A 25,262-nucleotide genomic window follows, 5' to 3' on the forward strand; every position below is an offset into this window, starting at 1 on the left:
CCTTCAAGTACCTGAAAGAGCTACAAGAGAGCTGGGGAAGGACTGTTCACAAAGGCTTGTAGTGATAAGGGGGAATAGGTATAAACTCGAGAAGGGCAGATTTAGGCTGGACATAAGGAAGAATTTCTTCACCATGAGAGTGGTGAGACACTGGCACAGCATGCCCCATCCCTGAAGGTGTTCAAGGCCAGGTTGGATGGTGCTTTGAGCAGCCTGGTCTAGTGGGAGGTGTTCCTGCCCATGGCAGGGGGGGTTGGAACTAGATGGTCTTTAAGGTCTTCTCCAACCCAAACTATTCTGTGATTCTATGATTCTGTGACTGTGATTCTATGGTTTCGAAGGCAATGTTGTGTTCATGGTAGCATTTGACAACCTCACACCTCTCCCACACCCCCCAATCCCCCCCATTATGCCCCCACACCCCTGTTTACTCGCAGAGCCCCTCCTCCTCCAGGGCGGGCGCGCGCGGCAGCCCCGCCCCCTCCCACGCGCTCTCGCGAGACCCTCCCCCTCTCCTCCTCCCCTCCCGCGGCTCTCGCGGCGCCCAGCCCGCGCGGGGTCACGTGCCGGCGGGCGCGTGGGCGGGGCTGCGTGACGTCACGCGTCACATGACAGGGTCGGGGGCCGTCGCCGCTCTCTGCTCAGCGCGGTGTTTCCATCCCGCCGCCGCCGCCGTCGGCCCTCACGGCCCCCTCAGCCCCCTCCCTGCGAACCTGCCGCTTCGCCCCGCCCCCACCCCGCCCGTGTCCCCGCCATGGCTCGCGCGCGGGGACTGCTCGCGGCGGTCGCCCTGCTCGGTAAGGGGGAGAGAACCGGGAGTGGGGGGGGGAGGAGGGGGCACGGGCTGTAAACGGAAACCCGCCGGCGGGCTCCCACCTGCTGGTGCTATTTCCGGGTGGTGGCGCCGGCCCGGGGGGTCCCGGGCCTCCCAGGGGCGGTGGCAGCGCTAGGGCCGGGGCGGGGAGGGAGGACAGGTCTACCCGCGGGGGTCCGCGGCTGTGGGGAGGGAGTGGGCCCTGGGAGGAGGGTGGTAATGCTGCTCGTGTCCTCCTCCCAGTGTAACTCTCCCTGCACCAGGAACCTTTTATAGGAGGGGAACCCACCCCGGTGCTGGATTTAGGGATCGCGCTCCAACCCAGAAATATGCCTTTGCCTCTCAAGAGGCACAGAAACACAGGAGCTATAGATGTCATTGCTCAGAAGTAGCTGTCTTCTGTCGGGCCTGTCGTACCCCACTACTTTATGGTGTCATCCTGTATCTTGAGCGAAACCCAAAATGTCACTGGAATAGAGGGATTTTGGGGTCTTAGTGAGAAGAGCTGTTGGTGCAGCCAAGACTGTTTTATGAGGAAGTGTATCTTGCTTGTTTACTGATAACTACCTTGCTTTAGGTTTCTTGTCTTGAAAGCCAAATCACACGACGCTATCAAGTTTCTGAAATGTGGCTTTGGCAGTGAAGGAAAATTCTTTAGCAGCCAGCAAAAATATTTCCTGAATAAAGCAGCGGTTGACAACGGTTATCCACCTTCAGTTTGGAGATTATGACAGCCTTTGAAGCTCTTCTAACGTTTCTTTGGTAGTAAATATCTTTATCGTCACTGACAGTACTTCAGTTTCTCTGTCACCCTGAGCCTGAAAGGTGTCACTCACAAGGGGTGCAGAGCAGTTCAAGTAGCCAGCTCTTTGTGAGCCAGTCTAGTGAGCACGGTGACTTACAGAGCTGTCAGACTTGCTTTGTAGGATTGGCGTCCACAATTTAAGTGGTGTTGAACTGATGTTGTAGTGGGAATTCTTTGTGTAGCTCATTTATATAGTTATGGCTTAAATGAAGAATTGCTTTTGTTAGTCTTCTAATCAGCTTGGATAGTCTTTAAGTGGTACCAGAGATAATATTTTCTGGGATGGTACTAGTCTTTTGCTTAATTAGCAGTTACCAGCATAATTCAGTGCATTTAGCTTTGTCACTTTATAGCATGTACAATTTCTTAGGTTGTTGCAGCTGAGGCCACAGGCTAGTTTGTTTTACTACAGAGTAACTATTTAGTGACAAACAGGGCTTTGTACCAGTGTGTGGTGGCTGAGTGTTTCTGCATGACATTGCTCTGCAATCTCTGGGGGAAACTTTGTGGTGCAAATAGACACCCCTCCTCAGACTCCACCATCTTCTGCCAGAGAGTGGCTTGGGCCATAGTGAGGAGAGAAGAATAAGAGATAATGAGAAGATATGAACTGAATTCTTTAGACATTTGCAGCCTTTTAGTCACCTGAGTGAACGCTGATGAGGATAATGAGAAGATATGAACTGAATTCTTTAGACATTTGCAGCCTTTTAGTCACCTGAGTGAACGCTGATGAGGATAAGGTAAAGATGACAGGAGGCTGAAGGATTAGCATGGGTGGGTCAGATGTGAAAGCTTGTTTGGCAATGCCTTGACTTTGAGACAATAGAAACTTTTTTTTCCCCTCCAGAATGCCTCATGACATCTCACTTACTCTTTCAGTGTTACAATCCCATTAGCAGCAAGCACCAAGCGGAATGTTTCATATGTCAGCACTAAGTATTTTGTGATTAATTTCTTCATGAATATCAAATGTGCATATGGAGTGAAAAAAGATTTAGGTGATGCAGTGATAAATACAGGGAAAGGATATTGTGGGTAATGACATGCCTCCCTCAAACTCAGCTGCTGTTGTTTGAAATACAGAGGAAGATTCTGTGTGTCTGGTTTTGAGCACACTGGAACACTTGGGTTATGTGCCAAGCCCAACAGAGCTGCTTGTGCTCTTTGAGTTCTAGAGCGCATGTAGTTTTTTCCCTTACTGAAACACAAACACATCAGAGAAAACATTTCCATATATCTAAGTTTAGAGTCAGACATGGGTTCAATATCAGTGAGTAAATAATGAAATGTCTGAGATTTGAGGAAGGAAAAATGAGTTTGAAAAGCTAGCATGATGCCATTTCAGGGTTATTGACACATAATCCACGTGTTTCTCTTGCACAACTCCAGTCCGAAGGGGAATTTCAAACGCTGCAACCAATGTAGAGATAGACGAAACTTGATAAATTCCAGCCAGTGATTTGATGTTGTATTCTTTTCCTCAGTTCTGGCCTTGCTAGCTTCATGGAACTGAGACAGAGCATAGTTTACACAAAATATAACCACTTCTACTATGTGTGGGTTTCGAAACATTGTTCTACCAAATGCTGCCCTTAAGGTAGTGTTTGCTTGAAAGCTTCTTAAAGTGTGTTGACACACGGTGTCTGTGGATCTGAATTCCTGTGCTAGTCCCAAGCCTATCACCATGCGATAGATTACCCAACTTTGACTTGGGCAGCTTTTCTGACTTGTAAAGAGTAACTTCTTCCTTGCTGGATAAGAACTCCATAGCCTCCCTGACACTCTGCTTTTGAAATGTGCTCTTGAGGTTCCTGTTCAGGCTGACTTAGAAGTTTTGGGTTTTGTGTAACCTGCTTCTAGATTGTTTGGCAGTGAATAGGATGATTTCTAATCAGTAGCAGAAGATAAACTGAAGAATTGGAGGAACTCCACGCAAAGAAAAGATGGATATTCTATTGAGACGTTGACTACTGCTATCTCTGATAACTTTCTGTGTCTTAAAGATAACTTATTTCTAGCACTAAGGCGGCATGCCTCACCTTTGCTTGCTGCAGCTTAACTGCAACAATTCGTATTTTCTCTCAAGTCAGACATGATTATTTAGGAATTCGTTGAGAAAGCTTAGTGCCATAATGGATTTCTTGGTGTTTATTCTCTTAAGCTTGGCAGGAGGCCCTTTTGGGTATGTGTGTGGCAGTACTTAACAACAGCTATTTGAACACTGTTGCATTATCTTAATTATAAATTATAGGCCTGCTATTTTAAAATATATCTTATGTCTTGGTAAAACAGGCTTCTATGGTGTTTTTTTTTGTGCATCTGACTTCAAGATGGGCCAGTATCTCTTTCAGCTAAGGGCAGCAGTTTCTTAACTTCCTCTGTCACTTGACAGCACCACTGACTATCAGTCCTACTTTTTCTGCTGTGACTCAAAGTGTAAGAACATCAGTTGTGCCTTGACAGTGGAGCACAGAATTTCAAGTGTGGTTTGGCTCTGTGCAGCACGCACTTGTCTGGCTCTTCCCTTTCTAGTATTCAGGCTTGAGCACAGTAGCCCACACTTAAAACATTTAGTTTTCTTGTGTTAAAATTAAGTGGCTTCTGGTTTCTTAACAAGGCAGAATTTAGTCTGTGTGACATGGGAACAGCATTACATCTGTACTTTCCTTGACTGGGGCAAGATCAACTCCTTCCTCCATAGGACTAGGAGAGTGGTTTACTTACAGTTGGTTTATTGACTTTTTAGCACAAGAATCTTGTGGAAGATTTTTTCTCTTTAAATTATCAACATGGTACTCCTTCCAAAGCGTTGTTTGGGGCTGCCTTGAGGGATGTATGTTAGTTGTGAGCTGTGTTATAGCAGCATTGACCAAAGCAAATGCAAACCAAACTTGTGTGAATGCTGGAAAAGGTCTCGCCACAGGAGTTCAGACCTTCCAGTGGGCTCGTGTAATCAGCTGCTGTAGAGCTGTCCCAGGACTTCCTTCCTCTAGATAGGAAACCATAAAGAAAGTTCATGTGACTAAACTTGATGCAATTGTGCAGTTCTCTGGCCAGATGGCAAGTGTACAGCTGCTAAATAGCCTTTCCTTTATAACGCTTTTGTACTTTTATAAATTTGCTTATGAAGATGGAGGTTATTCATCTGCAGTCTTGAACTGAAAACAAAATGTTTGCCACCTTAATAGAAGTCACTAGCATTGAAAACATAATCTGAGACTGTGAATTTGTCCCTGTTAGTTGTCAAAGATTCATCTTCTAGGGTTGGATCAGGAACTTCATGTAATCAGGTGCTGCAGCTGGTTCTCTTCTCCCCCAAAGTACTCTCATCCACCTCTTGAGTTAAACTGTCCCCCTTTTCCACCACTACGTTTGTATCCAAGTGTGTCCAACAGCAACTGAAGCTAGTCCAGCCTTGTCTTTTCCTTCCTTTTCCAGGTAGTCAGTGCTCAGTCTTCTGAGTCCATCAGTGACAGGTTAAGTATATCTTATGATTTTATGAAGACCATCTTGTGTCATGCAAAGTGGTTCATACACCAAGTCTGTGAAGTGATTTTCCTGACATCAGTTTTTCCCCTGAAATGTTAGGGTTGGTAAGTAGTGTGGTCCTTCAAAACTATATATATAATTTTCTATACTGACCCAAAGTAGTATTGCATCCTTTATCCTAAGCAAGTGATCTTAACTCGGCCTTCTGAGAAAGGACTTGTACCAGGTGTCCCTCTGGAGGTGATGCTTACAGTAGAAGACAAGTGATCAGTGGAAAGTTTTAACTCCTCGGGGATTTTTCCATTCTCTTTTCTGGCATAAACTTAAGAGTCTGAAGTGCCTGTTGTTCACAAAATGGCACTGAGTGGTAGGATCCTTACGAACCATGAGAATGAGTACAATACTGGGCACTTCCATTCACATGTGCAATGGGAAATACACGTTCTTTAGGTATGAACCAGCATTTCTTATCTCCTTGGATTAATGCTCTGTAGATAGGAACGCTCACCACGTATGCCCTAAGAAACCAAAGAACATCTGGGCAAAGGTTCAGGGCAACGCAGCAGTGCTGTAGCTTGGACACACAGTGATTGTGTAGTGCTGGCATCAGTTAACAAGCATCCCTTACCTTCGGAGTGCTGCCGTGCAGTAATTACGGGGTAGGCTGGACCTGAGTGGGGTGTTTGATGAGTATGACCAGTGTCTGGGTGTGATACCCTGAAACACAGTTGTGGTGCTTGCAGGGAGTGGTTAGCTGGGCTGCGCTGCAACCATTGTTTTCTTCCTTAATGCCATAATCACTCAGTGTAACTGCAGACAGTCCCATCCACTAGATACCTGTATCGCTTAAACTGCTGCTAATGTGGAATATGTGCCCAGGTGGATTTGGATGGCTTGCTGCCCTTTTTTCCTAGAGGGAGGCAGAAATACTAAAGAGTTTCTGTAAGCCTGAAACATGAATATAGTAATGAAATACAAATTATATAAAATTTTTTGTGTTTGAAAATATGTTGTCAGTGTTCGGTGTTTCCAATAAAATTGGCGACAAAGTAAATCATTAACTACAATAACTGAAGTCCTCTTTGCAAGCAGACAGTGTAAACAAGTGACATTATTTTTTCTTGCTTTTTTTAGAGCACAACAGCTGTTAATCTTTCTCTCTTTGCAGGTTTCCATTATATGGGAGAGTAGCCCAAGGGCAGCTGTGCTCGGCTAGCAGGATTTCAATAATAAAAAATTTGGAACCCAAAAGCATCTTTATGTGGCCAAGAGATGGGGAATCCTGTCATTCTAAGAGCCATATTCAAAAGGGCTTAGATTTAGATTGTTCAAATGTGCTACGTTGTTTTGTTAGCTTTGTAGTTTTTGGCTTAAAACCAACTTAACTTTTTGAGGTAGATTTCATTAAGACAAATTGTTATATAAGCAAGGAAGTCTTAGTTTTGTTTGACTTGTTTATTGTATCTCAGTGTTAATACACTCTGCTTGTTCTGTGATTTAGGGATGTTAGATCAGGAAGGATGCTAAATTTAATTAAAGTAACATATCCAGGTGTTACTTCAACAGTGTCACGTTCCGTCTTTTCTTGCATGAGACTATGCTTTCAGAAATGAGGTATAAAAAGAGAATTATTTTATGACTTCTATTGAAAACATGCAGCTAGAATATGTTAGCAGCCTTTTTTTTTTTTTTTTTTTTTTTTTTTGGAACCTGTTGGAATACAAAGGGAGGATCTCATCCAAGTGAAACTTGTTTGATGCTAGTACATTTTTGGTGATTCCTCTACTAGATATCCACAGTGTAGTATTTCCAGCCAAATTAATGGTGACCTTTTCAATAGCAAAAGGTGAGTAGGAGCTGTTTGGCTGTGCAAATCTGTACTTGCTTTGCCACGGAGAGTTTATAGAGCACTTCATTATGAAGAGCATTTAAAGTCTGAAGTGGAGCTTGCATCAGTTTTTGTGTTAAATACCAGAGCGTGATACTATTATGAGAAGGTCAAGCGATATTCTCAACTTGTAGGTAGGCCATGATAAAATTGTGCATTACTTTATGTAACTTAATTAGAAGTATTCCCAAGACAGATCGATTCAACATCAGTTTGCTTTTCTGTATTCTTGACATTTTGACTTTGGCTCTTACTATTTGTGGGCTGGTGATGATTCATGCATTAATCACTAGTTGACACTGCAACTGCCTTCACAAACTTAACAACTGCTTCCCTGCCAAACCCGGCGAGCTGTTCCTCTGCTTTAAACTGGCTGAAGTGAAGAGTAGGCAGGACTTTATTTCTTGCACTTTCCTGATTTGTTCTTCAGTGGGGTGAGTTTTATTCTGATTTTTCTTTGCTTCTGTATCACTTGTGTTTTGCTCAGTTCTGTCTATATTCCTCTCCATCCCTGCCCCAGAACCATGGGAACAGTTGATACTGCAGCACAGTGCTATCTGATTGCTATCCTTGTGTACATCGACTTATTGGCAGTGAAACAGCCCCCTTGCCACTTCATCAAGGACAGCTCAGTGTCTCATGCTCAGTGCTTCTGTCCTGTCACTGACACTGCAAATACAACAGCTGCTGAGCATTTCTTAAGAGGGAATGGGGCTTTATAGCATTTCTCCCACACTAACAAAATCAGGATTCATGTCATGGTGTTGGCTTAACTACTGGATTTTTCAAGGTTATGCAGGTGGTATTTTTTTTTTACTGTTTGTTCAAACCCCTTTATTCTCCATTACTTAAACTTGCTGAGGGTGATTCGTCAGCTCTTAATTCCAGTCTTCCATTTGGTGCTCTCCGGTACCTCTGCATTGTCTTCTGTTGTTCTCTGAATCATCTGTAATGGGCTTGTCTGTCACATTTTCCTTTAGCTCAGCAACATTTTATTAATTGTTTTTCAGTCTTTTTTTCCCCCTGTATTTCTATTCAAAACTGATTTTTTTTTTTTCTGGTTCTTTTAGTCTTTTACTGCCTATTACCTGTTTATTTTTAGCTCTAACATTGCCAAATATTTTTTTAATAGCTCTCAAATAGGGCAGTCAGTGTGCACACTGAAGATTTTCATTCTAGTATTTTTTCCATTGGTAATGTCAGTTCAAGTAGCCATGGACACTTATTCCCTGCCTCTATGCTGTGCTACAGATCTTCAAGAAAGTGTAAATTTAATTGAAGGAAGCTTTGCGAATTGAAACCTCCATGTGGAGGAGCATTGATTATTCCAAACACTCTGCTGAACTGCATTAAATAACATTTTCTTTGTGAATATGTGTTCCTTAGTGAACATTATAAGCTGGACATAAAGTCAAAGGTAGGATGTTTGGTCTTTGAAGTATCGTTTTTCTACACTAACCATTCTTAAGCAATTTCTTTCTTCTTCTAGCTCCAGTTTCAGGTTTAGACTCTTTAAACACCTGAGTAAAGTGCATGAATTCCAGCTTAAGTTTTGGCCTCTTTAGTGCTAGGGAGGGTATATTGTTGCTAAGGGGAAGACAACAAGGGAAAATGTTTGCTGAGTGCCATTGAAATTGTTTCCACTGTGTTCCTACAACTGAAATGCCTTCTACCCAAGTCAGGCTGACCTAAGTCAAATTTTTCCTTATAGTTGTCTTGATACAACGATAGACGCCATAGTTTTGTAGTGAAAATTTTTAAAGTTAGGATTTGCTTTCTGAAAAGTTATTGGGGAGGGGAACTAGCTAATGGATAATCCCTCAGCTGGATCTTTTTGTTCTGTCAGCAGTTGAATGGATTAGCATGTTTAACTCTTCAAAGCTTATTCACTTAAGATAAACGAAGTGGTTTGTCTTGCAGCTACTTTTTTCCTCAAATTTTCTGTAAGACTGAAGTTGCTGCAAATGAAAGCTGATAAAGTGGTAGCATGAAAATGGTGCAGGCTTTTTGCAGTGAGGTTTGCTTCAGATGTGTGTATGGTGATGAACTAAGGCTCCAAAACACAGAATGCTCTACCATAAAGACCTCAGAACACCTTAGTATGATTGCAAGTACAGGAGCACTGTCCAGTTAGCCCTTACCACAAACGAAACATGAGAGAACCAGCTTTCTGTCTGTAGCCAGCCTGCTGCAATGTGGCTTCTAGATGAAGCTTCATTGTCAGTGGATTATGGCCTGAGTCCCTGCTGCTGTTGGAAAGGGTGATCCTGTGCTGCTCTTGCCACATGTTCGTACTCTGCTAAGTCAGTACTAGCATGGCCAGTTGTACGAGTGCTCTGAACGAGTAGGGGGAAAGCTGTGCTTTTGTCAGCAGCTCAGTCTGTGGTGAGTTTAAACCAGTTAGGAAAACATAACCTCAGTCTGTGTGAAGGTCTTGGCCCCTGTTCTTCTCTCAAGTGCAGAGTGTGCAGTGACATTAGAGAAGTTCTCCTGGCAAGGGTGGCACACTCTATTATGCTATTTTTGGCAGCCACTTCAAAACATCTGCAGTCAATCCAAGCTTTCTAAATGCTGTATTCAGTGCAAGTACAGCCGAGTGTCCTGGTACAGCAGGAATGAAGGCTGCATGGTGTGCTGCGGGGGGAAGGCTGAGTGCTATAGGCATGCAGGATCAAATCTGCTAAGTTCATGCTAGCTGAGGCTCGCTGAATAGTTGCTGTGTAGGGTGAATGCTGAGTAGCTGTCTTCAACAGTACAACTGGTGTTTGTTGCAAGTTTTTCATGCCCTCTGAGGACCAGCATGTCAACTGTTTCAATTTGGATATTTTTGTCTTTTTATAAATGTGGTGTTAAATTTGTTCTCTATCTGCTAGTGATGTTGAAGCTAGCATAGACTGTTAATGCCTTTGTTTCCAAGCTTAACTGCTGTTTGGGATGTACTCCTAAAATGTACAATTGTATGTATTTGTCTCCTTGGGATCAAACATAAAAACTTATGTGACACCAAGTTAACTTCTTGTCATTCTTAACAGGGTTTTTACAGGCTGCTTCTTCATTTGAGGTGAAAGATTCAAGTGGTAAGGTCTGCATAATCGCTGATCTGACAGTGGCCTTCTCAGTGGAATACAAAAGCAGTGGGCAAAAAGAGGTAAGGGGGTGTATCTCACTGCTTGTCTCTAACTTGTGCTTATAAAATGTGTGATGTTTCTCTACATGTGCAGTATTTAAACTGCGAACAAATATTTAAGTATGAAGAAATGCTTCAGCAAAGATTGCCCCCTCCCAGTTGTGTTGCGCCAACTTTTCTTCATTACTGATGCTTCTTCTAACTAAACAGGGTTAAGGCTACCTGAAACTACCACAAACCATACATGTGTTAAACTGTTTTTGTGACTGAAATTCCATACCAGTCCTGTTGGTAGCTAAAATGGCTTTCATTGGAACTGTAAGGCAAAAATGCTACCAGTAGCCTTTTGGTGAACTTGGTCATACTTGCATGGACTAAATCTGAACTGAAATGGCCGTTGGCACGTAGCTTTTAAACTTCCCTGCAATCTGTGATCCTCTCGCTGAGCAAATCTTTCTTTCTGTGTATCTACAATCTAGTGCAGTGCATACAAGTTGTTCCATCTTAACAGCAAAAGCCCATTAATGGAATGTTAAGAATTTTTATTCACAAATACTCTATTTTTCAGTTTACTTTTTTGATGTCATAGAATCATAGAATAGTTAGGGTTGGAAGGGACCTTGAAGATCATCTAGTTCCAACCCCTCTGCCATGGGCAGGGACACGTCCCACTAGATCAGGCTGCCCAAGGCCTCATCCAACCTGGCCTTGAACACCTCCAGGGCTGTAGCATCCACAGCCTCCCTGGGCAACCTGTTCCAGTGTCTCACCACTCTCATGGTGAAGAAATTCTTCCTAATGTCTAGTCTAAATCTCCCCCTCTCCAGTTTATACCCATTCCCTGTGGTCCTATCCCCACAAGCCTTTATGAATAGCCCCTCTACAGCTTTCCTGTAGGCTCCCTTCAGGTATCAGAAGGTCACTGTAAGATCTTCTCTGAGCCTTCTCTTCTCCAGGCTGAACAAGCCCAACTCTCTCAGCCTGTCCTCGTAGGGAAGGTGCTCCAGTCCCCCGATTGTCTTTGTAGCCCTCCTCTGGACCTGTTCCAGCAGTTCCATATCCTTCTTATGTTGAGGATTCCAGAACTGGACACAGTATTCCAGATGAGGTCTCACAAGAGAGGAATAGAGGGGCAGAATCATTTCCCTCAACCTGCTGGCCCCGCTCTTTTTGATGCAACCCAGGATACGGTTGGCCTTCTGGGCTGTGAGCACACATTGCTGTCTCATGTTGAGCTTCTCATTGACCAGTACCCCTAAAGTCCTTCTCTGCAGGGTTGCTCTCAATCACATCCCCCATTGTGTACTGAAAAGAGGGATTGCCCTGACCCAGATGCAGAACCTTGCACTTGGCCTTGTTGAACCTCATGAGGTTCTCAGAGGCCCACTTCTCAAGTCTGTCCAGGTCCCTCTGGATGACATCCTATCCTTCTGGTGTGGCAAATACACCACTCAGCTTGGTGTCATCTGCAAACTTGCTGAGGGTGCACTCCATCTCGCTGTCAATATTGTTGATAAAGGTACTGAACAGCACTGGTCCCAGTACAGACCCCTGAGGGGCACCGCTCGTCACGGGTCTCGATCTGGACTTTGAGCCATTGACCACTACTCTTTGGATATGACCATCCAACCAGTTTCTTATAAACTGTACCGTCCACCCACCAAATCCATATCTCTCCAATTTAGAGAGAAGGATGTTGTTTGGGGCTGTGTCAAAGGCTTTACAGAAGCCTAGATAGATCACATCCGCCAGTTTACCCATATCCACTGCTGCAATTACCCATCATAGAAAACCACCGAGTTGGTCAGACAGGACTTGCCCCTGGTGAAGCCATGCTGGCTGCCATTAATCACCTCCCCCCTGCCCTCCATGTGTTTTAGCATAGCTTCTAGGAGGATCTGTTCTATGATCTTCCCAGGCACAGAGGTGAGGCTGACAGGTCGGTAGTTCTAAGGGTCATCTTTTCTACCCTTTTTAAAAATGGGCACAATGTTACCCTTCTTCCAGTCACCAGGGACTTCTCCTGGCTGGCATGACTTTTCAAATATCATGCAGAGTGGCTTGGCAATCAATTGGCTGAGATGCATCTACCAATTCCCTCAGGACTCTGGGATGCATCTCATCAGGTCCCATGGACTTATATATGTTCAGGTTCCTCAGGTGTTCATGAACCTGATCTTCCTCTACTGTGGGAGGGGGTTTACCCCCCTGATCACTACCTTGCTGTCCCATGACCCAGGAGGGGCAAGGAGAGCAGTTATCAGTGGAGACGGAGGCAAAAAAGTTGTTAAGTACCTCAGGCTTCTCATCTGTTGATACATGATTTGCATTTCCAGTCATCAGTGAGGGTACATTCTCTTTGATCTTCATCTTTTGATTGATGTACCTGTAAAAGCCCTTCTTTTTGGTCTTTACTTCCCTTGCCAAGATCAGCTCCAGCTGCACCTTGGCCTTCCTGATTTCATCCCTACACAACCAGGCAGCGTCTCTATACACGTCCCAGGTTACCTGTCCCTGCTTGCACTGCCTGTGCAGTTCCTTCTTTTTTAGTTTGACAAGCAGGTCTTGACTCAGCCATGCCAGTCTCTTCCCTTTCCTGCCTGATTTTCTACATACGGGGACTGAGTGCTCTTGCGCCTCGTGGAAAGCTTCCTTAAATATTTTCCAGCTCTGTTCCGTTCCCTTTTGTCTCGGAGGACCATGTCCTGGGGTTCCTACCTAGTAATTCCATGAAGAGCTGGAAGAATGTCTTTATTATTGAACAGGAATTATGGATTGTTTATAATCTCAGTGAAGTTGCATGTTTTCAGGCACTTTGGTTGCTTTCTATTTTTTTCCTAACCATCAGTGTAATGCATAATGCAAGATTAAAAAAATCATATAGTTTTGGGCACCCCACTACAGGAAGGACATTGAGATGCTGAGGTGTGTCCAGAGAAGGTCAACAAAGCTGGTGGAAGGGTCTGGAGAGCAAGTGTTATGAGAAGCAGCTGAGGGAACTGGGGTTGTTTAGCCTGGAGGAGGCTGAGGGAAGATCTTATTGCTCTCTACAACTGCCTGAAAGGAAGTTGTAGTGAGGTGGAAGTTGGTCTCTTCTCACAGGTAACAAGTGATAGGATGAGAGGTTCAGATTGGATATTAGGGAAGGTAAGGGAGAGGAAAAACTCAAGAGGTGCTGTGAGTGTGTATGGTTTTGTCCTCAAATTTCAGAGAACGGTATTCTTAGAAACTGAGGTGTCAGTAACATACTACTTGCAGTATACGGGTATATGAGTAGACATCTCATAGTGTAAATGAATGTCAGCTTTATGTTTTCTAACACTTTTGTAGGATATGGCAGGGGGGTTGGAACTAAATGATCTTTAAGGTCCCTTCCAACCCTAACTATTCTATGATATTTTAAAAACAGTATGGAAAAGCTGTTACATCATGCCATTTACATGTGATGTTTTCTCCCCTACAGTATGCACACTTTTTTCTTCCACAAAATGCGACAGTAGAGCCACAGAGCTCATGTGGTCAAGGTAACACCTCTCATCCAGTTCTGGTGTTGGGTTTTGGAGCAGGACACTCATTAAGCCTGAATTTCTCAGAATCTTCAGACAAGTATGAAGTTGAAGAGCTAGTTTTCCACTACAATCTGTCAGATGCCGCTTTATTCCATAATTCAACTGCAGGTAAAATGAAAACTTTGCTGTTTTCATTGTACAACCCTCCCAGATGTAATACTGGTCTGTTTCTGTGAACACTGTTACATACTAATGCAATGTAATCTTTTTGCAGGAGAAGTGAAGAGAGTGTTGCGTAAAACTACTATTCAGGCATATGTGGGCACACAATTCAGATGCATCAACTCCAAGCATGTCAGTATGAAGAATGTGAATATTACTTTTAGCAATGTTACTTTGGAAGCCTATCTCACGAATGGCACTCTCAGTACAAACAGTAGGTATCTTGTAGCAGGAAAGTGTATTTGGTGAGCTTATATTTCCAGTCATTGATTATTTCTTTTTAAGTTTTCTTTTTTATTAATAATCATATTTAGGCAGATACAAACAGGATCTGAAGCTCTGATAGTGACATATTTTGATATGAATGGACCTGCTTCGGTTTCCTCTGTAGGGATGTCAGCATCTGTGATTAGAAGGTAGCGCACTGTGTTCCTGTGGGTTTTGTACAGATATTGGAGATCGTTCCTTCCTTCGTGAGTGTAAACACATGCTGTCATAGGTCAGCTGGCCACATGGCCAAAATCCTAGTTTAAGAAATATCTGATAATTTCTGAGTGTTACGGCTCTACTAAAGTAGTTTGAACTAGTTAGTGCACTCTGGGGTAAATTAGTGATGTAATGGCAGACGATAGAGAACTGGTCATTAGGGAGCAGATATGTACATCTTCCTGCAGGAGGCTTTATATAAGCTGTAACAGCAATGTTCTTTCTCTGTCAGGCTTTTTGTCCTGATTGCTCGTACGGAAAAGCATTTTGGAATTTCACTGCTATAATGATTAGAAGACAAACTACTTCGTGTTGTGTTCACATCCTCTTGCTTTTGTGGCCACAGTGTTCAGTTTACATGGCTCTCGATATTTGATCACCCGTGGTATCTTAGGGAGTGATAAATATTTCCCTTACTTTTGGGGCAAGAAAGAAGTCTGATCTCTGGCAAATGTAGAACTTCTCTTATGTAGTTAATCCCATTTATGCACCTGCAGAAATGAATCTTAAACTAGGATAGTTAGTGCTGGCATGTGGTGGATACACTGAACAAGTGTTTTCTATATGAGTATACATTGTCCTGAGTCTCTGAAAAATGCCTTGTGTGATGCATGATAATACTGGAGTTGACTTCTGTGGCTACCTCACATAAGTGGCTCAGATTTCAGTGTGTATCATTCCCTTGATCAGTCTTTTCCATTCACTGAACTCATTTGCAGTAAAGATGTGGACCTACATTTGTATTTTTTAAAAAAATAACCTTATTTCTGTTACTCCAGATTTCAGAACTATTTCATTTGTTAAATATGATATCTTGATATGGTTATTATACTGAATAAGCATGATTGGTTATCAGCAGGCTTGAACATAAGCCCTGATACTGGGAAAAGTTGTTTTTACGTTCTATACAATTTCAATAGTATCTCCTACTGTCTAATTCCTTTTAACACCACCTATATTCTGTTCTTACCCCGTCCTTTGGTTATAAGAAATCAATATTGCATTATTTCAGGAGGTTGTTCCTTATGCAGCACAACTTTTGTCAGTGTTTTTTTTTCTTTTCGATTCTTAATTAGTTTCAGAGTAATAGAAACACTTTAATTTGCCAGGATCACTTTCCCTGGAGTTACTTCTCTCTGTCCTTTGCTATCATTGTGTTGATAAAACTATTGATCCTCCAAAAACCAGTCTGATTTCCTATGATCCTGGGTTAGAATCATGGAATTGTTTGGTTGGAAAAGACCTTTGATATCACAGAGTCCAACTGTACCTGTCCACTACTAAACCATAACCTTGAGCTAACCCTTGGTATCCTTGGTATATCCTTGGTATATCCTTGGGTAGACACTGTTTGGTCCGAGTTAAAGCTTTTTGTGTTTATTTGTGTGTTTGTTTCCACGTTCCTGTTACCCATACTGCCACACCTAGCTTTTTCTTTAAATTGCCATCATCTCTAAGTTCTTATGACTATCTTTGAACTGCACCCAGATACTGTTTCTATTCCTACTGCACAATGAGCTGTCTTTTCCTTGTTTTTTTTTTTATTCAGATGCTTAAAGAATTCTCACTTTATCCCTTTTTTAATCTTGACCCTGAAATCACCTTGTCATTCTTTCCAGATCACTTCCTTCTGTGAAGTGCTTAGGGATGTGGTTTAGTAGTGGACAGTTACAGTTAGACTTGATGATCTCAAAAGTCTTTTCCAGCCAAGCGATTCTATGATTCTTTCCACTCTTGTAGGCCTAAGGCTTCCCCTGTCCTTTAGGCAGCTCATTATTGATAAACTTTTTATCTGGAATTCTCCCTTTTTTCCCCTGTAACTCCTGATTAGTGCATGTTTCTGCTAGTGATCTGGGAAAGTCTCACTATCAGGAAGAAGAATCAGTATTGAGTGCATCTGTGCATCACTAGTAACAGTAACTTCTGTTAACAAAACTATAATTTAGTGACTGAGGTTATGTGATTATCTGCAGCTCTGAAGAAAAGGAAGCTTTCATTTTATCTGTTGGTAGTTTTGTCAGCTGCTTTCCTACAACTGTCAGAAAAAGATCTAAGAATTTTGTCTTATCTCCCAATCTGCCTTGAGTTACTAGGAGTCATGCTGTAAATCAGTCCAGTAAAAATACTGTATCAAGGCTCTACATGGGACAAGCTTCCACTTGAAGTGATTTGGTTGTTAAGAGGCTCCGTGTGTTGAAGTCTTGCACAGGTAGAGATTCTCCATTGAGGTATCAAGTAAAGCAGCTGTTTGGTTTATTTGTTAGGAAATTAAAATATTTTGAGACCTGACCTGTATCTATTAAATCTACAAAAGATAGTCACTCCTCCATTCGTCAACCTTCTCTCTGCTGTTTCACTTTCCAGAAACAGAGAAGCAGGAAAGTGTGCTATGTGGGACTCTGTGTGAGTTTAGACGGTGTGATCAGAGTTCCTTTTTCTGAGCCATAATCAAAAGTTAAGTTCAGGGACTATTTATTGGATATTTAGTATCTGCAAGATATGAATGGATTACATTTTAAAAGCAGGCTCTTTGAGTCAGATTTAATTGCTGCAGTTGCTCTTGTCCTTATAAAGCTGCAAGCTGTTATCACATCTCATCATGGAGATGACCTTGGCTTGGAACATGGAAGCCTCTGCTACAGTAACGTCTTTGCTCTGACCTTTGGTTTTGGCTTGTATGTGCAATGCAGGAGCCTTCTTGGCTCCCAGACCAAGTTGAGATCTTGCTGTCAGGTGTTTCTGAGTACTCTGGCAAATAAATCAGAGTCACTGTTCTTCTCCTTTTGCCTTGGAACTTGCTGCTGGACTGGATGAAAAGAGAAGGCACTTACACATCTTCACTCAGCCTTGTACCCCTAGTGATGGGTGGTCACTAATGCAGGACTAAAAGGAAGGATGGATGTGAGACCCAAAGGGAGAAGGTACAGCAAAACATTTGTCATCAGAAGCAGTGTCTTAGAATCCCTTTGTTAAGGATAGAAGAGCCGTGGCTCTACTATGATTGCTTCAGAGATCCAGAAGGATTTTAATGTTATTGTGGGTATTGCCAAAATGATGACACAGGGTCCTCACAGCCTGGTAGCATAACTGAGGGAGGGAGCAGAAGGAGAACAACACATTTCCTAAGAGACCACTTTTAACAGCAGGTGGAAGAACTATTACTCTGCTTCTCGCATGAGTGCTCAGAGAGACTGAGGGGGGAGTCATCTCAGATTTGGAGTGAACGTACAGCAGGAATGCCATCTCTGTCAGCACAGCAGTACCTCATTTATCCTGATTTGATGGCAAGGTGAAATGACAGACATGAATAAAAGCAGATGTGGTTGCCATGAAATACTGTAAATAATAGCGGAGTTGCTATTTTCACATGCCAGGCTTTAAACGTGTCAACTGTTGCAACAAGAGTTTAGGTAGTGTTTTACCATGATGTTTCTCAGCTTTTATTATCTTCTGTTAGGAAAAGCTACTTGAAATTGTCCTCCTTTCCTTTGAGGATTAAAAAGAGCATCTCAGAGCTTCATTTGTTTGCTAATGGCTGTTTTCCTTTCTCTCCAGAGACAGAATGTGCTGAAGATATGGTCTCCACGACTGCTGTAGTGCCTACAACTCCGAAACAGACCACTAGCCAGGTTCCAACAACCAGCCCAGCACCAACTGCATTGCCTCCAAATCCTGCAGTGGGTAAATACAACGTGACTGGTCCGAATGGAACCTGTGTACTTGCCTCCATGGGTTTGCAGCTTAATATCACCTATATAAACAAAGATGGAAAGGTAAATTTTCTTTTGTCTCTTCAAAGCCTTTAGATTTCCTTTGGGGAAAACACAGTAAATTATTATAGGCCAACTTTTTTCTTCAAAAATCCCAGTTCTTTGTAGTGTTCATCCATGATTGTCCTCTACTGAACTGCTTCACTTACTAGTGACAATTCCAAACAGTGCTACTGGAAGTTGTCGGGAAACAGTTTTCCATTCTGTAAGAGTACTAAACTTGTCTGTCAAATCCACTCAGTGTATACGGCCATTCTACAGAAACAGTAACATTTATCAAGATGTGAGGAGGGGAATTCTGTTGTCAAGAATGCCATTTAAACAAGACTGTTTTGGTTTTTTTTAAACTGTTCAATAAAATACAGGAATCTGGCCTGAGGCACCTGAATAAAAACAGAGGATGACTATTGGAAAGGAAAATTATTACTACTGTAAAACTGGACATTCTTGTGACTTAGTTAACTTCCAGGCAGCACTGAAGAGGCATGGGTTTGACTGTAATGCTTAAGAGCGGCTTAATGGCTGATTTTAACAATAAAAATGCTACGTGATTTACATAAGATTCAGCCCCAGCACAGGTTCTTTCCTTCCGTTGTTGATGCAAAGCCCAGCTTGTCATCCCCTGGGCAAACCTGTTGTTGTTTTGCCTTAGCAGTTAGTAGGTGAGCATAATCCCAAAGGGACTGCTGAAGGCCCTCCATAGGAAACAATGACCAAGGGTCAGCGAACTTTTATGTTCGGTAAAGCTTTGTTATAAGGACCTTTGATCACAGTCTGCTTTTTCCTATCCTGTGGCTTAATCTGAGGTAACGAGACAAAAGGTGGCAAACAAATTATGGCTGCTTTTGTTGTTTACATTGTAATTTGGTGATAAGGGACCTGGCGTGAGTGGGGTGGTATCTGTGTAGGATTTAGCTGTTAGTGCTGTATGTGGTGGTGCAAAGGTATCTATTGCATTTTCTGGTGACTGATGGGTAAAACATGAGCACTTATAGTTGGTGTGTGGTGGTACAGTAGCTGGTTATGATGGACTGTGTTTTAGCCACCTTAATTGTGTGAAATTCCTGAAGCTGTGTCCTTTAGCGTGGCATTCTAGTTCTGCTGGAACAGCTAGTTTCCAGTGTAATGACCAGTGAGGAGGTGACAGATGGGGTTTTCAGAGTCACAAGAGGGTCAGCTGAGAGCTACTAAAGATTTTTCAGCAAGTGCTTTTAACCCACAGCCTTCTGCACACACAGGACAGTATAAAATCATGTAGCATGGGCAAAGCATTTTGAGCTGAAGTGCTGTGCAAGATGACTGTGCTTACAGGCTGTTCCCTTGATTATGTCAAAGCAGTATTTTTATAGCTTGTTGCTTCCTTCATAGTGGTGGTTCCTAATGTTTTCCCTTATGCTGCTTGGACCAAAGAAGCTCAGTGTGGAGAAGGCAGCGGGTTATTTGCCACCGCCAGTCAGGGCTGCAGAAAGCTTTGTTAGGCATGCAAAGATGCCCTTTGTTCTCTGGTAACTCAGATGCAGCTTACACCAGCCTGTAACTTGTGCACGTATCTGCCCAATTGTCTGTAAAATGTGTGGGCAAACACAACACTATGCATGTGAGTACAAGCAATCCAGGTCAACTAAATGTGTGGTGATGTAGGAGTCTCTTCTAATGTCATAACTGATCCTCTTCTCCCATAGATGGGACTGGATTTGCTGAATTTCATACCACGCAACACAACTTCTTCTGGAACATGCGACAATACGTCTGCCTTCTTGAATCTGACTTTTGAGAAAACAAACGTTATCTTCCACTTTGCACTGGTAAGGCTCTCTAGGCAAGGTGTGTAGGGTCTGGGTGGGAAAACTTATTTTTTGCTCGTACGAGAGAGAAAAGATGCAACTACAGTAAATAGTTCCTTTGGTTATAATACTAGGATTTAGAAGGTTTGGTAACTGTTGTGAGGAAAGAAAATATCCACGTATGTACACCTCATACATATAGACAGACATCTATTTCGTTTGGAATGGGAATTTTCTTTTAAGATTATATTGCCTCTAGCAGAGGAATAGCACGTAACGAATAGGCATCTCATCTAATTGTACAAGAGCGGAACTGGATTTAAGTCCCTGCTAATATTCTGTGTACAGCCCAAGAGCTATGTGTGCTTGTCTTATGGGCTCCTGTGATGCCTGGAAATCCTGTTTTCCACAGCCCTGCCTCAGTGCTGTACTAGAGCTGTGTGCCCTTTAGGACTGAATCCACCTTGTTTGTTAGCTTCCTGCTGCTTTTAATATTGACAGGATTGACTAAATGTCATCACCTAGACCTGTTGCTATTAAATGACTCTCTGTATCTCTGTGGGGAACCGAGCTGCTCTAGAGCTGTATCTGTTGTGCAGATGAGATGGCTGTACCAGCCTGGTACAGTTGGTGCTGTACCTTTAGCACGGAGGTCAAATCAGCAGTCTGAGGGGTGACAGTCCCCCTTTCTCTGCCTTTCTTCCCTCCCTCAAAGTAATCTTCCATAAGGTGTTAAACTTCTGTAGCTTTTCTCTCTGAAACTAAGCTCTTGCTTTGGATGCTAATCCCAGTTGTGGCCCATCCTTTGAAAACCCTTCTCAAAATGCATGCAGAATTGAACTGGAACATAACAGCTTTAATGACAACTACCATTGTGTTTTGTTTTTGAAAAGAATGCAAGTTCTGAAAAATTCTTCCTGCAAGGTGTGACTGTGAGCACAACTCTGCCTTCTGAAGCCAAAGGTAGGGACTTCCAAGAAGTCTACTTTCAGTGACTGATACTATAAACATTAAGGGTTGCCTGCATTAAGTAATGTGTTACAAATGTTGGGGATCAGTGCATCAAATTAGAGCTCTGTGAGCTTACAGCTCCCACCCTTCAGGATTCTGTAATAAGACTTTCTCTTACACAGTTCCAAGGTTTGAAGCAGCAAACAACAGCATGAATGAGCTGAGAGCTACAGTAGGGAACTCCTACAAGTGCAGTGCAGAGGAGAATCTCCAGGTCACAGACAAAGCCCTTGTCAATGTGTTTAATGTTCAGATCCAGGCTTTTAAGATCGACGGAGACAAATTTGGGGCAGGTAAGAGGATTACACTGGTGGGGGAGTGTACTGGGCTGGGGAGGGTGACACACCTAAGATTTGTGAAGTGCACTTTGATATAAACAGATAATATTCTGTAGTCACATGTCAGCTTGTGAGTGCCGTGCTTAGTCTCTGCACGCCCTGTTGCAGATACTGTGGGGAATAGCATGAGAAGTATGTAAAGAGTTCTGCAATACCTAGGACTTGTTTGTTCCTTGTGGTCTAGAGAAGAGTTAAGGAAGAGCATTAACTTTCCCTCCTAACTGTGTGCAGGCAGTTGTGTGAAAGGGGCAAAGTTCTGGGAAGTTCCTACCTCTTTTAGTTAATGCTGTCCTTTGTGACTGTCATTAAAGCAAATGGGCAGGGGAGGAGTCGCATGGCTAAGCTGGTACGCAACAGTAACGGCTCTTCCTAAGGAAACAATTATCATGAATCTCAATATTGTGCATACAGCTAAGTACTAGAAATACTTCATCCTGAATGGTCATAGTTGGACTTGGCTTCCTTTTGGTTGTTGGTGAGCTAAGCTAGAAGTTAACTCGAGCCAGTTTTATCTTACGTGCTGAGAGCAGGAGCTCGAAGCTCTGAGTATAGCCAGCTGTTGGTGCAGTAGTGCCTAACATGAGTCTTTTTCTTTCTCTTCAGTGGAAGAATGTCAACTGGATGAAAATAACATGCTGATCCCTATAATAGTTGGTGCAGCCCTTGCTGGTCTTGTTCTAATTGTCTTGATTGCTTACTTGATTGGCAGAAAGAGGAGCCATGCTGGATATCAAACCATTTAATAATGACTTGCACTAAAACCCAGTGTAGAGGAAAAGCAATTGCAAGAAGCTGGGAAAACAAAAACACCCCACACATTTCCCCTGAGCTACGATTGATATTGTAAGGGAGCACCTTTTCTTGCAAATTGCTGCTTCTTAAAGTCTGCTTTATTAAATGTGAAATCATCTTGCAGCATTTAACTATGCACAAAAATAACTTCTGAAAATTCTGGTGTTTAATTTTGCTAACTAGTTGAAATATTTACCCACTTAGAAACAAGCTAAAAGTTTTTAAGGGTGCGTTTTTTGGAATTGGCATAAGGTCGTGTCAGCATAAGATTCCAGAGAGCGAGAAAGATCTTGCTAATACACTGACTCAATTTCAGAACTCTTAACAAAAGGGAAAAGGTTCACTCTTCGTACCGCTGCCACTCAGTGATGATGTTAACGATACTGATGATGCATTTAAAGAAATTCAGTAACAACTGACAAAATAGAAATTTAAGATCTGAACTCCACCTTGCCTCTTAGGTGTGTGGTTTTTTTTACTAAGCTTTAAACTCAATGCCTGGCACATGCAGGGTGCGAACAACGCAATACTCAAACCTTACAGGAACTCTTTATGATTGGACGACTCCCCTGTTTGATATTTTTGATGCTCTGCCAGCTTGTTAGGAGCTGGTACTTTTTTAAAATGGGTGTTATTTTTATTTACGTTTTTTTGTAAAGTGATTTCAGTCTCTTCTGTTGGAAGGTCCAGAGAGATCCTGTTACTGCACATGTGTACAATATAGATCTCAATCTGCTGATTCTCTTGCTTTAAACTTGGCTGAGGGGGGGTTGTACACTTTAAGGATCAGTTCTTATGTATGCATTGCCTGTAACAATGCTAATAAAGACACTTTTTTTCTGTATATCTTAGTGTTGCTGATCACTCTTAAAAATACTTGACTGTTTGGTAAGTGGTAAAGCCTTTCACTCTACTTTGGAAGCTTTAAATAATCCTTTGTGTGAGGTTCTGTTAAAAAAATGTTTAAGTTTTTCCTCTTGAGTGGCACAGAGGTGAGGCTTGACTATGTAAGTGTCTTCAAAACAGTCCCTTGTTTTGGAGTTTGGGCTTGGACATGAGTAAAGCTTCTATGTATTAGTAACCTGAGATCTGGAGAACTTAACTTTTACATTATATTGCTGTTTGAGAAATGCCAGTAGATGGGTCTGCCCTGCTAAAGCGTTGTTTTCCGAAAGTGCTGCTAAAGTATTCCGTGTAATGACTGCATAAATGGCATTTTAGGCTTTATTTTGAATTTAGATTCTTACTACAGAGTAGGAAACGTGTGTCTGCTGAGGTCTGTGTGCATTGTAATGTGCTTGCCAAGGAACTTCTGTGTTTAAAGGTTCTCTTGACTCCCTCCTGCAGAAATGTATTGGTGTTAACAGTACCAGCTGCACAGGGCAGGAATTGAGTCTGTGGGGTAAGCCTTCCTTGGCAGGAACTGACAGTAGCATGGATTCTGAAAAGGAGTGTGCTGTTCATAGGTGAGGCGTTCAACAAGGAGAGTAAAAAAGGCCTCTTCAGTCTTCCTTCCCCAGCAGGAAGGAGATGGAAAGGCCTTGGCCAGGAGAGGGCTCTGTAAGGACAAGAAAGCAAATTCCAGGCACCTGGCCTCAGCCGGGCTGGAAGTGGCCTCGTTTAGGGGCATGGCTGCAGCTTTGCTTGTTTCTGCCCAGGGGCAGAAACCCGATGTCTCACCTTATCAAGGAAGAATGGTCTGTAGCCATCTTTACAAATGTTTCTCGCAGATTTTTTAGGAGCACTGTGTATGAGGAGATAGCAACTGTACAACCTCTGTTCACCAGCACAAAGAACAAGTACAGCAGCTACTTTCAGCATCCCTTACCAGATAGTACAAAATGCTACTTCCAGGTTCGAGGCAAATTACTCGGTACCTACTGTGCTAGAACAAGAACACCCAGAATAAGCATATAAAATATTAAAGGTGGTTATAGAGGAATTTATGCTGCTGCTTTCTGGAGCCTGGGCTTCCACATTTCCCTGCTGTCATGACCTGAAGAGCTGTTCTACACTGCACAGAGTAACTGCTAGTGAAGATAAACATCACCTTCCTCATTGCCATCTTGCCCTGCACTTTGCCATATTTACTGAGTTCCTTAAGTGATAGCAGCAAGGAAAATGGAAGATGTTTTGTCTTCCAGTCAATTATTGGCAGTCAGGAAAGAGATCAGATATTTTACTCTCTCCACACCAAGAAAGACGTTCTGACAAATTAAATTAATTTATTTTGTACAAATTATAATGGTGTCACAGTTAATACAATAGGAAGCATATGTAATTTTATACACCTGTTTTATTTTAACATTACAAAATGCCCTGAAGAGACAAGAACGGTGACTGGTTGGTTTTTTTTTTTTTAAAAGGAGTGTCCTGACACTGATCACATTCTACTTTAATCCTTAAAACAAACAACCCCTCCCCCACAACCAGAACCACTGGTTGCAGTTCTGAACTCTGACTTACAGTACAAAGGAACAACACTTACTGGAAAGGCAGGAAAAATTGGTCAAGTGACAGTTAACTCATGGAAAGCTTAAAGTGTGCTTTAGTCAGTGCAAATAGAGGAATGTGTCATCTGCTGTAGTATCTGACCACCTGGTTAAAGCTGGTGAGTTATCCCTGAGAAAGCAGCTTCTCTCTGCAAGTCTCTCGGAGTTTGTTGATGGTTGCCATGGACAAGCTTCCAGGGTCTGTGAATATTTTCTGGAGGCAAAAGGAGAAAACTCCATTAAAATTCTGGCTTTGGACAACATGCATTAAGATATTAGGAAGAATTTTTTTCCTGTGAGGGTGGTGAGGCCCTGGCACAGGTTGCCCAGAGAAGTCATGGATGCCCCATCCCTGGCGGTGTTCAAGACCAGGTTGGATGAGGCTTGAGCATATGGTGGAAGGGGTTTGGGACTGGATGATCCTTACAGTCCCTTCCAATCCAAACTGTTCTATGATTCCATCGGTACCACACTGTGTACTGCTGGGAACAAGAAAAAACCCACAAACCAAACTCAAAAGTACATGTTTCAAAATTATATAAGAACCTAATTTGTTTATTTGATTTAATAGCCTTGAAAGCTCCCTGACTACAGTATCCCACACAGTTAAAATAAATGTTTTATTCAGAGTAACTGCAAGAAAAAGGTAGCTGATTTTCTAAAACCAGCTGCTGTAAAATGTAATGTAATTAAAGCTGGGGGGAAGGGAGGCAGAGTCCTTCAAGGACAAGC

General features: G+C 42.6%; 2 protein-coding genes across 4 annotated transcripts in view; one reads left to right on the top strand and one right to left on the bottom strand.

The window, feature by feature from the left end:
- Window positions 1-609: 609 nt before the first annotated feature.
- On the top strand, window positions 610-22,118 carry LAMP1 (lysosomal associated membrane protein 1). The gene is made up of 9 exons (XM_054059523.1): window positions 610-797; window positions 10,032-10,147; window positions 13,590-13,803; window positions 13,910-14,071; window positions 17,899-18,116; window positions 19,796-19,918; window positions 20,791-20,860; window positions 21,031-21,201; window positions 21,850-22,118. Exons 1-9 carry the CDS (start codon window positions 755-757, stop codon window positions 21,987-21,989), a joined length of 1,257 nt encoding a protein of 418 aa, XP_053915498.1. The 5' UTR covers window positions 610-754; the 3' UTR covers window positions 21,990-22,118.
- GRTP1 (growth hormone regulated TBC protein 1) overlaps window positions 22,008-25,262 on the bottom strand; it is a 47,556-nt gene continuing 44,301 nt past the window's right edge. For all 3 annotated transcript variants that reach the window (XM_054059547.1, XM_054059532.1, XM_054059539.1), the window contains one exon: window positions 22,008-24,744. In XM_054059547.1, coding sequence (XP_053915522.1) covers window positions 24,655-24,744 — 90 coding nt within the window. In that variant the 3' untranslated portion in view covers window positions 22,008-24,654. The remainder of the gene's footprint in view (window positions 24,745-25,262) is intronic.

The sequence above is a fragment of the Cuculus canorus genome, chromosome 1 (genome assembly GCF_017976375.1).
Source record: "Cuculus canorus isolate bCucCan1 chromosome 1, bCucCan1.pri, whole genome shotgun sequence".
NCBI lineage: Eukaryota > Metazoa > Chordata > Aves > Cuculiformes > Cuculidae > Cuculus > Cuculus canorus.